At 38.9% G+C, this 12,074-nt stretch overlaps 1 protein-coding gene across 3 annotated transcripts in view; it reads left to right on the top strand.

Annotated features, from left to right (window-relative positions):
- The window catches only part of mad1l1 (mitotic arrest deficient 1 like 1), a 96,952-nt gene that overhangs the window by 16,826 nt on the left and 68,052 nt on the right, over positions 1 to 12,074 (top strand). For all 3 annotated transcript variants that reach the window (XR_006824699.1, XM_046046491.1, XM_046046490.1), the window contains exons 12-15: positions 3,840 to 3,980; positions 4,325 to 4,381; positions 7,211 to 7,302; positions 7,528 to 7,618. Coding sequence is in view for 2 of the 3 variants with exons in the window: in XM_046046491.1 (XP_045902447.1) it covers positions 3,840 to 3,980; positions 4,325 to 4,381; positions 7,211 to 7,302; positions 7,528 to 7,618 (381 nt within the window). In the remaining variant the exon portion in view is untranslated. The remainder of the gene's footprint in view (positions 1 to 3,839; positions 3,981 to 4,324; positions 4,382 to 7,210; positions 7,303 to 7,527; positions 7,619 to 12,074) is intronic.

Raw genomic sequence — 12,074 nt, 5'->3', positions numbered from 1 at the left:
TCAGGGACACCCCACGAGGCGAGATCTTGTGTGGAGGCCCAGACCGAGGGAGGTTGGCGGTGGTGTGGTGCTTCTTCCATTTCCTGATAACTGCACCGACAGTTGATCTTTTCTCTCCAAGTTGCTTTCCGATTCTCTTGTAGCCCATCCCAGCCTTGTGCAGATCAACAATCTTGTCCCTGATGTCCGTAGAAAGCTCTTTGGTCTTGCCCATGGTGGTGATGTTGGATGCTGGTTGTTTGGGTGTTGACAGGTGTCTTTTATACAGGTAACGAGGTGAGGCAGGTGTATTTGATGTAGATAATTGGTTGGGATTGGGGCTGTGTCTTAAAGAAAGACTAACTGGCTTGTAGGAGCCAGAATACTTGTTGTTTGGTAGGGGGTCATATACTTGTTTTTCCTCATCAGATGGTTATCAATTTTTATAAATTCATATGATGTGATTTTCTGGAATTTTCTTTGGGATTCTGTCTTTCACTGTTAGAATGTACATATGATTAAAATTATAGATCGTTGCATTCTTTGTAAGTGGGCAAACCTGCAAAATCAGCAAGGGGTCAAATACTTATTTCCCCCACTGTATATATCCATCTGGGTGGTGATGGCGCATAGATAAGATGATTGCCTTTGGTGTGTGCGACCTCTGACATGTATAGCAATTGTAAAGTCGCTTTAGATAAAAGCGTCAGCTAAATGAATTAATGTAATGTAATCTTAAGGCCTGTGTCCACCAAAGTGTTTTTTACTGAGGCCAGTGTCTATTTTTTTTTCCAATTAATTGCAATGGGAGCGCCGCGTTTTTACAACATGCTCAAAACGGCAGCAGTGCGATGAGGCGCTGAGCGTCTATTTTTTTTTTTTTCTCCAAGTTGCCGAGAGTTGAAAAATGTTAAACATTGGGGATAATGCAGCGCTCGTCACTGTCACTTTTTACACAGCTGTCCTGTCACAGTACAGGGAGGGTAGGACAAACACCACACCGAGCCATCTCAGCTTTTGAACGAAACACATTTCCTCGCCCGCAAAATCTCATGAACCCACGAATGGCGAGTCCCTTCCCTCGCTCTACATGTTTCAGCCTTCTCTTCATGCAGAGCAAGGGCCAGAGCAAGTAGGCCTACGTACTTTGTGTTGACATTTTTACATTCAGTGAAATTAGGTAGCCTACTACTACAGCACCTCACCTCCAGGTAAATGTATCATAGCAACCACAGCGACTCGAAACACCCCCTGCTGCGCCTCCAGAGCGCACCCTAGCGCTCCCTGCTAGGCGTTTTCAGAACAGCAGCTGGCGTTTTCAGCTGGTAAAAAATGCTTTGGTGGACACGGGCCCTTAAAGCTAATCATTGAGCTTGAAGATATACAGATCTCAATTTCCCCCTTCCACCTGTGGGAAGGACTGTACCCATACTGGCTTACAAGTCAATGATCATTAAGTGCCTTACTCAGCTGTACCTTGACAGCAGTTGTTAAGGAAGTGGAGAGGACGACAATCTGATGTTTTGTTTCTCATATACTTTTTGGGGACAGACTCGCTGACCCATTAGAGGCGCAGTCACATTTTCACGCACTAGATAAAACAGTTGACATAAAGGCAATTTTTAAAAAAAATAGATGATGAAAACAGTAATGATAGTTTTATCACTCTGTCCTCCTGCTCCCTGTTTGTTTGTGTGTTTCTTAAAATGAGTTTTTATCAGAGAAGAGCCGACAGATTTTTGATTAAGATTGAGTGAATTTCATTACACGTTAATGGACCATAAATAGCCAAAGGGCCTGCTGGTTAGGATTGGCAGCAAACGCATACACACTGACCTCTAAATGTGTTTGTACCTTTTTGTATTTACTTCTGTTCAGTCTTTCCTTCTGTTGTCGTCTTCTTCTTCCTTCCTTTTCAAGTTTTCTTACAGGATGCATTAGGCAATTGTGTAATGTTGCATGACAAATGATGCCGCTTCGGTGCCAAAACAAATAAAGTTGAATTAAGGATGATATCATAGTGTTTTTAAATGAACCATACACAGTCATCTTTAAATGGATTATGTTGGTTTTGATCTGGCTAATCACAGGCTGAATCTGATTAGGGTAATCATGGTTTGTTTTCAAATACTAGCCTATGAGCTAATCTGACAGGGCAATTGTAGCCCAATATTCATAGAATTTTACATGCAAGAAAGACAGCACTGCCTACTAATCAACATGGTATTTACTGCTGGTATTTATTACCTGACTTCAACCTGAATAGCCTATGCTTCTCTAAATTAGCCTCGGTAATAATAGACTTGAGCTTTCAGTGACCCTCAAAATTCAAGGAAGGTCTTAAGCAGCCTGGCTGTTCATGAGATGTTCATTAAAAGCCTGATTGCCACAAAATGCCGCCTGCTTTGCTTTATAATGCGGAGCGGACCATCGCAGTAAAGGGAGGGGAGGAGACGCATAATTTTAATAGTCTTGACTGACAGTGAATTTGCATTGATAAACAGGCTGTTTGCCAGTTTTTAAACAGATGACATTGTTCTCACTCATCATGTTGCTTGGCAACCAGTACATATTTACTATGTAAGACATAAATAGAATGTAGTAATCATTCATTACTGTTGCAAGCTACAATGTTGTAGCAGGTAACATTTTCAGATGTTTCAGTTTTTTGATAATTAACATTTATTACTAAATGGTAATGGTTTCTAGTGTCACAAATACTTAAGCAGTGGCTGATAACATTGCTGATTCGTAAGATATGTTACATTGACTCATTGACAGCATTGATAAATAATACTAATATTCTTATTACTTATTACTAATAATTATTTCAAATTGATCAGTTTTGTCCACTGGCAGCAGTTTAGCGGACTGCAGAATGTACTTTTCCTTTCTCTTCAAACATCCTGGGTCAATTGAACATATATTGAAAAGTAGAGGATGACTGTTCCTGCATGAAATACATTTTTTGACACATACACAGTAAATGTCTACATGACTAGACAGAAATGGACCATTGGGTTAGAAAGTGTAATGATTTAGAGGCAATTAAAGGGCTCATGCTGCATATCTTTAATTTCTAATAGGTCCTATAGATGGCTTACTTCTCTTTCTATACATTTTTGTTTGTGTTTCTGGGGAACCATACCAAAAATATGCATGTTTTTATGTGTGAGTATAAACATGCGCACTCAAAACATCAAGCATACAGACACGCTCTGACAGAGACTTGTAAGCTATTTGGAGACAGCGTGTCAGTCTGAGTGACATTTGAGAAGACGTTGACTTAAGAATGTTTTTATCCTCCCTTCTTTAAGAGAAGCAACTCCTTGGTGTTTTGATTTACTGGACAGAGTACAGTGAGGATATGTCTTTCATTGCAGAATTATAGAGGGAAAAAATAATTAGAATTTTTAAATTCTCAGATAAGAGAGATGAGGGAGCATAAAATTATATGCTTCATTTGCATAGATATTTCTCTGTCATGACTCTGGTTTGTTCTTTATCCTTTTGTCGACATTTGTCTTTGATTTGATTATTCTATGAGGGGAAATGCAAATGAGCACGACCATAACCCTAAGCTTCTCTTGTCACAGCTTAGATGAGAAAGGTGCATTTGCCTCATACTTTGTTCCTCATTTACAAAGGCATTTGCTTGTCATATTAATACACCAATCATGCGCAAATCAGAAAACAATCAAGGAGCTTTGATATTCTCAATTTATTCAGTCTCATGCACACACACATTACATATCCGATTGCACAAAAATATGTAATGTTATGCCTTTCTTCTTCGTTGGCTACATGGAAATGTGTTAAGTATACAGCAGGATGATGTTAATGTGTTATGTGTGTTACAGGAACGTGATGGAATGCGTGCCATTCTAGAGTCCTATGATAGCGAGCTGGCGCCCACTGAGTACTCTCCTCAACTCAGCAAACGACTCAGGGAGGCAGAGGACGTGCTGCAGAAGACACAGAACCATAATGTAGAGATAGAGGTGTGTGTGTGTGTGTGTGTGTGTGCACATACAGAAGTACCATACTTGCACTTATAGTATCCTGTTTTAGCTTCTATGTAGCCAAGTTTATTGTTTGTGCTTAGTGGATAAATTGACAGATATCTGCACTGAACTGAACTGGCAACAAAATGGAGATGGCTCACTGTAACAAAACTGAGTGAACTGCACACTTTGCATAATATATGACTGCTCCTTCTTCTTCTCCGCTCACGTGCTCTGTTTCTGTTAATACTGCATATCTGTAGGATAAGAACAGAAAGTCATTTTTCAGTTTTTGTATTTTTTATCTGTAACTTTTTTCTTTGTTCTGTCCTTCAATTCAGGCTCAGCTAACCAAAGCACAGGAAGAGACCGGGACTCTGAAACTGCAGCTGCAAACAGTAAGTATACATGTACACACATGCATGTTATTGGTATCGTTTATTTTTTATGTGACATACAGTCAAAACACATTGTTTTTTACATTGTTGAACATGGCTGTCTAAATAATTTGTATTTGTACCCCACCAAAACAGAAAAACAAGAGACAAGGATGCAGAGTTGAAATGGAAAACACTTTGCCCTAATGCCTCTGTAACTGACGTGGTGACTAACACCATTTTTTTTCCAGTGTGCCAAACAATGAAGTTGGTTCTGTAGTCCTTCTTAAAGCAACACTCATATTTAGCAGCCGGATTTATGTTTACGGTTCAGGTACAGTGGTTTTCTTGTGTTGAGTAACGTCTCCCACCTTTTTATATCCTGACTGAAGTGGCACTAATTGACAGGTACTACTAATATAGGAATTGTGCTGGGGCATCTCATCGACGAAATCGGTTACAGAAATACGTGGATTTGTATAACATGCGTAGCAAGTGCGCCCGGTCCAAGCAGGGATTCCCCCAGAGAACAAGCTGCAGCTGAAAAAACTCACCTACGACTACAGCTAGTCTAAAGTTTGGGAGTCTTTTAAACGAAAGCTGAAGTCATGTAGGCTTAAAGCGAAATCATCCAGGAGTGCTTTGTCAAGACAAGCATGATATATTAGGATACTATAACATGTTTCTGTTAGTAGAAGTCACTTAACATTGATTTTCTAAATATTTCTTCATTGCCCCCATGTTCAAAGTAATTTCTGCACAACTGCTGTTATGGTAACGTAACTTTATACCATGTGTCAAACTAATGTTTTGCAGTTTCAAATATTTTCTGTTTACTTTAATGGCCATGCATTAGTGAGAAAATGGCTTAAACTATTGTTATAGATGTCGTTTTAGTTATTTCTCTTGCCTCACACTGATGCAAAAATATATTTGCCACTGACTATTTTACTGCATATAATTCCAGTGATGAAATAAATCAAAACTTTAAATGTAAGTTAATTTTGTGTGTCACAGCAATCCTTTTGAATTTGCGGTCCAGTGTGTTTCTGATCAGGTGAACAGACGAACAGTGGTGTAGTAGTAGTAGTAGTAGTAATTATAATAATAATATACTTTTTAATAATATTGTTATTATAATTAATAATATCATAACACAGCTGTGACTAGGAATAGTGACAATAATAATAAAAAAATCATTGTTATAATAAATAATGTAGGTGCAGCCCTATATAGGAACCTCTTTTTTGCTTTATTACTTGAAGTGATTTGTTGTTAGGTTGCACTAAAAAGGTATCTATGTAATCTATGAATTTTGCCAGATTAAATGGGCCATTTCATCTGTTTAATTTGCTGTATGTATTTGTCTTAATCGGGGTGTTTGGAACTTACAGAAAAGTAGGGCTGAACGATTTGGAGAAAAACATCTAATTGCAATTTTTCTGCCGGATATTGCAATCTCGATTCGATTTTTAATTTATTTTTTTAGTTTAGCTAAAGTTATATTTATAAAGTTATATTCACTGCCACTCTATTTTTGATGGAAGCCGCATCAAGCAGCACAGAGAACCGGGCAGGAAGTCACAGAATGGCAGAGAGAATCCGGTCTATTTTCAAAATAAAATACCCTGTGCAGACTCCCTATCGTATATCAACAATAAATACAGTTAAAACAGACAAAAAAAGAAACAATTTAACTATGTAGCCTACCTAGCCATGCAATCACAGAGAGCAAGGGCAACTGAACAAATCAACAAAATCTGAACAAGTCAGCAAAATCAGGCAGGCAAAACACTCTTATTCTGAAATGCTCCATGTGGGATATGTATCCTGTGGAGAGCAGCACAAAACCGGCTCACAGAGAGCTATTATCTGTAGTTGAAGCACACAAAATGAGAAATTAACAACAGAGGGCTAAACACTCCGCTGCTGAAACACTTCAGTGTGAGGTGACACCGGACGACAACAACGCCTGCCTGTATATGCTCACCTGACGCCATCATCCCACGTTTTCCTCCAGTTTCGTTTGTTGTTGTAAAATGTACACACCCTGTGCCCGCTCTGATTGGTGAGTAGGACTGAAACAGATGGCGCTTGTGATTGGTTAACAAGTCTGTCACACAAGGATGACAACGGAATGAATTCTGCATGACTGTCAGATGCGTTGTATAATTAACCTACATATTAATCGCCGTCTTCACGATTAGCTAATTGTGTTCTTTCAAATTGCAGTTTCGATTTGAAAATGATTAATCGTTCGGCCCTACGGTTTAAATTGGAATAAAGGTTAGAGTTGGCAGGTGTGATCTGAACTCTCTTACAGTCTCTGTGGCTCTGTCTTTTGTGTCTTAACTTGTTCTATAATATCTTTCTTCTTTCATGGCTCCTTGTTGCTGAGGAAACATCAACATAGCCATGGCAATGAGTATTGACGCGTGAAATCCACCTGTCTGGTATAGCAGTAATTACTAATCCGTCTTGGAAAGGCTGGAAGTGAGGATGAGCTGAGACACAGACAGATGCTGTCAAAAAAAGAGAAAAATGGGTGTGTAAATGGAAATGAGGGATAATTGCAGAGAGGGGAACGATATCAGAGAGAAACTAACTAAGACACAGACAGACTAAACACAAGTATTAAGGAGAAAAAGATTGGGACATTGTAGAAAGAAAAATGAGTCTGTGGACTAATGGTGTATAAAGGATAAATCTGATGTCTGTCTCGAAAAGATAGCAGCACACTGGAATAGAGTCCTCAGGATTTATCTGCAGCCAAAAGGTTTCTGCCAGACACACACCAAAGGTGGTCTGATGTTAGTGCACCAGGCCCATTTATTTCTCTGTCCGTCCCAGGTGGAGCTGGAGTTGGAGTCTCTGAAGAAGCAGCAGGCCTCTGCTACTGACAGCGATTCTGTACTAAGCAAAGAAGAGGTCAGCATACTGAGGTAGTTAGCACACACACCCTGTTGCAAAGACCAATTCAAAACCAGGGACATGAAAGATTTATGCATATACAGAGGGTGGATTAACTCAGCCAGACCTCACATGCCTTATCTGTGAGCAGAGCGGTATCTCTAGGATTAAACTATTGAGTTACAATGTGCACAGTTGTTATTATTCTTGGTAGATATTGATAAACAAGTAAGTTGGTGTGTGCATACATTTTTCAGACAGAAAATTGAAGATTTAGAGGCAGAGCGGCAGCGTCTGGAGGAGCAGAACAACATTCTGGAGATGAGACTGGAGAGACACAACCTACAGGTAGGCACCGAGACTTCCCTCCAACTGTTTTCTGTGATGAATTTACTCGTCTGGCACAAAGGAACCAATTTAATAACCCCAATGGCAGCAGCCTTGCCCGTATGACATTTCAGATTGATTTATACAAACACTTCCCATCTCTGACAGTTTTTCAAGCACAATTGGACCCAGGTGTGATTCCTGCACTGTCCAATGGAAGTTGTAGAACCTCTGGCTGATTCAAAGTCCTCCTTTATTGGTTGAAGGGATTAAAATTGACAGAGCAGTGTGGGGAGGGGAGATATCATTAAAAGAAATGTAGACCTTCCCGAGTGCTGGGAATGGCTGAAACTGGCTGAAATTAAATAAATCCTGGTTGGTGGCCACTGTAGCATTACTCACTCACACAAACACACATGCATGACTGTGTGCATCCATCTTTGATCTTGCAAAGTTACTTAACTAACTCCCTCTGTTATACGTGATCCCTTAACCTTTTAGATTGGCGCGTGTGTGTGTGTGTGTGTGTGTGTGTGTGTGTGTGTTTCATTTCAGTCAGGTCCTCTAACTCCCCTGACTCATACCGTGCCAAAGTAAGCCTACCAGGGCACTTTAATGAAACGTGTGTGGGCAAGCGTGTTGGTTCCATTTAGCCGTGGGGTGAATGAAATCCATGTGTTTTCAAGCATGACCACCACTTTTAAGGCAATTGACAACCGAGTGTGCGTAGGAGTGTGTGTGTGTGTGTGTGTGTGTGTGTGTGTGTGTGTCTGCACAGGTTTCAAGGTTGTGCAGTCTATGGATCAGTTCTTAGGCGTTAATTCTTATGACTCCTCCATGGTCTAATGCACAGCAAGAGACCTCTACATCAGACCGAGTGAAGAGATGAGTGACTGAATGGAAAAGCACTTGAAAGGAGAAATGAATGGCTAAATGAGTAGGCGTGAATGACTTACAGAATTGAATGCTTCAATAAATTGACAATGGGATTTTTCATTATATCAACTTGCATGTCAGATTTTTGTGGCCTAACCCATCATTTCTACCCTGTCTGACTAGTGTGACTGTCAACCAGATCAGATTACCAGTGAGACTGCCTTTTCATAGACTCAAGCTCAATCATTCCCACCAGTAATCTGTCAGGAGGCACTCCTGAGAAAGTTAGATTTTCATATAGCTGTATTTTAAGTAGAGCCTGACCGATATGGGTTTTTGGGGGCCGATGCCGATATTATAGTGAAAAAGAGCCAATTTATGAGCCGATATTTAGATTTTGAGAATGATTTGAATAGTAGACCTCTTTACTGTATAAACTACACTTAGAACAGGCCGATATTGAAAGCTGGTATGTCTGTGGGCTATAAAACCTTTTCCTAAATGTATTATGTTAATAAAATAGAATTCTTTCTCAAAAAGTGAACATGTAAACAATTTCACATCAATAAATATTTGCTGCTGGAAGGTGCAACTTTTTCAGCCATCTGTAAACAGAGAGAGTGAGAGAGAATAAGCATGTGTATTTCACTTTACACAAAATCTGCCATAATTTCAAGTGCTAATGTTTGTGTATTTATTATAATTTCAGATAACGGTATAGGCTACTATAGCTTACTATTAGTAGCCTAATATTAATTCCAGTTGGACAAAACAGTTACATTTTGTGGGTTGTTGTTGTTACAAAAAAAATGCTCTACAAGGTGGTTAGTCTAATTTGTTTATGCAGAGTACTAACTTGACAATAATAAAAACCATGCATACAGAACAATGAGTTCAACATTTCGAAAGTGCGTTGTAGTGCCTTTTTTAATGTCCCGCCTACTCCAGGCTGTGATTGGTCGGTTCACGAAAAGTAACTAAATGACGGCACGCTTCAAGTATAAACAGCTCTTATATTGTGAGAAATAACAGGAAGTCATCCCTCCCAGCAGTATTTGATAGGGACAGTACATATATTGCAGCAATGCATTTATTGTGAATTGAATTCATTCATTGATATTGATTCAACTTGTAATATTTTCTTTTTGTATACAGTTTATTCATCTACCACATGATTGTACACTCTTTCTGATGACAAAATGTGCTTAAATTTTAAAACACAGAATTCAGAAAATTTTAAATAGAAAACAGAATTGGGGGGAAAGTAAAATTGAATCTGGCAAAAATTAAAACTCATTTCATAGGGCTCACACTTGCTGTGTTTATGGTGCCCTCTGAAAACGACAGTGGTCATGGCATGGATGGATGGTTGGATAGCTAGATGGATAAATAGATGTCAGTGTTGTTACCATCATGATTTCAATGCCAGCAACTTAATCTCATCATTTTGTAAAATATATTAGTCATTTTAATTACAAATTTACTATATTTATCTCAGTTTCCCATTTCTGACTACAACGATTTAGGCTACATGGTCTCAAACAAAATTGCACTTCCAGTAAACTAAAGGGCCGTAAAACATAAATTAAAAGTATTTTTGGGTACATCTTTGAAAGCAGAAGGCTTATGTATAGGAAGGAGCAGAACAGCAAAGCTTTGATCTTTTATTTTCAGAACTGTGGATTCTCTATTTATTCTAAACATTCATTATTGACGATGACAGACATGTAAACCTATTACGTCCTGTGGACCAGATTTTTCTCCACCGCCTACTTGGTTGTTCAGAATATTAAGTGTAGAGCCTTTTTGAATAGGTTCTGTGTGTTACCAATTGTCATTTGGTGACAGAGAGGAGCAAAACATAAACTTGACAAATTATTGGTTAGTTGGCTAAAACCATGACGATAGATCAGTAGGCTAAAAGAGCTATTCTGTTCTCCTCCTTGTTTGTTCGGTCTTATCTGTTTTCTTTCTAGTGAGAATTTATGTTTATTAGCACTTGGAAGCAAATGTCATCTCCATCATGGCTTCAACAAGTACAGTAAATTTAACTGACAATGACAACGTCTTGTTTTTATCAGATTTTATTTCTTGCATTGTAGACCGTAGCAGCAATAATGGTAGACTTAACACTGCTGTACGTTTGGCTCTTGCTGTCATGCTAGTGTCTAGACAGAGATAATTGTTGCCATTGCAAGAGATTGCATCAATGTAGTCTCTGTTTTACATGGGCATGCCCAATTTCATAATAGTCAGCTACATTAATGTTTAGACATCATTTTCAGATTTTAGTACTAGATGAAAAAGCTAATCATATTTTGTCTTTAGTATGGCATGCTTGTTGCCTTGTTTTCTTAAGCTGTGCTGTTGCTGTCGTATTGGTGGCCGTTAATATACCTGGGCAGCCTGCCCAAATAAAGTCTATATGTGGGAAACGCACAGTATTGTTCCAAATAGTGTAAAGCTGAAGTTGAAAACAGCCAAATCCTTAAATAAGTAATGCTTGTTGCATACTGTAGATGTTTTTTCCCCCAACAGTTAAGCTCAGATTGATGATGATGATATTGGTGATGAAAAACGGTGTTGCGTCTCTTAAAAAAAAAAAGAGAGAGAGATGAAACCCACCCGCACTGGTAGGAAGAAGTCATGAGGTTTCTGAATAAAGTTGGTAACAGCCTCCTGACTCTTGAGCAGAAGAGAGATGCTGGTGCCACTCGGTTTTTATCCAGTAAATCAGTGAAATTATTCAAGAAGTCAGAAAAGAGGGCTTCATTTCCCTTCAGCCTGCTCAGTGTAAGATGCAATTTTAGAGAAATGAAAGTTATGATGAAGTACATTTAATTGAACATGTAAGTACTTTTTGCTTTTGTTTCAAGACTTTCAAAGGAGAAAAACTGCTAGAAAAGTTTTAGAATACTCATGGAAGTTTTTCCATTACAACCTTTTTAAAGCCGTAATCAATAATTGCTTGACCTTATGAAATACATCTTTAACTTATTATGCAGATAAATATTTAAGTAATAAAACGGAGAAAATCCGTCTGTTCATTGGCAACAACTACAACATGCAACTGGGTGTCCAATTACCAGCCCAAAGACACAAGAAAGGTCACTCTAACACTTCAGGGTGAGATGGTTCAACTTGACCAACCTGTCTGATTAATAGGATGACTTATTACATGTTCCATTTGTTCCAGGGGGAATTTTAATCATTGTACTTGTTTCCATGTTGAAAAGGTGTTTAGCTTAGAAGGTAGAGGAGAGAGACCATTCTGCTCAGTCTTCCATGTATGATGCTGCTGCTCTGCAGACCTTTGCCTTCATGTTTTCTAGGCACAACGTCCGCTTACTCTTGCTTATCCATAAACACCCAAATGCTCAAAACAATGGTAGGGGAAACACTGTAGTGGATGCTGTTGCACATTTACTACTACTCCTTACCTCTATCCTGAGCTTTCAGGCTCCAGTTGGCTTATGACTACTTTCTACCAGGAACCTGGTGACCTCCCTGTTGTTATTTAAGAGACTTTCTATCAGGAGATCTTTGCTGCAGCTAGCTAGCTAGTCATCCTCAAATTTTACCCATACAGGAAAACCTACTG

The sequence above is a fragment of the Micropterus dolomieu genome, linkage group LG04 (assembly GCF_021292245.1).
Source record: "Micropterus dolomieu isolate WLL.071019.BEF.003 ecotype Adirondacks linkage group LG04, ASM2129224v1, whole genome shotgun sequence".
NCBI lineage: Eukaryota > Metazoa > Chordata > Actinopteri > Centrarchiformes > Centrarchidae > Micropterus > Micropterus dolomieu.
The sequence above is the reverse complement of the archived record's forward strand: the minus strand, read 5'-3'. Positions and strand labels throughout refer to the sequence as shown.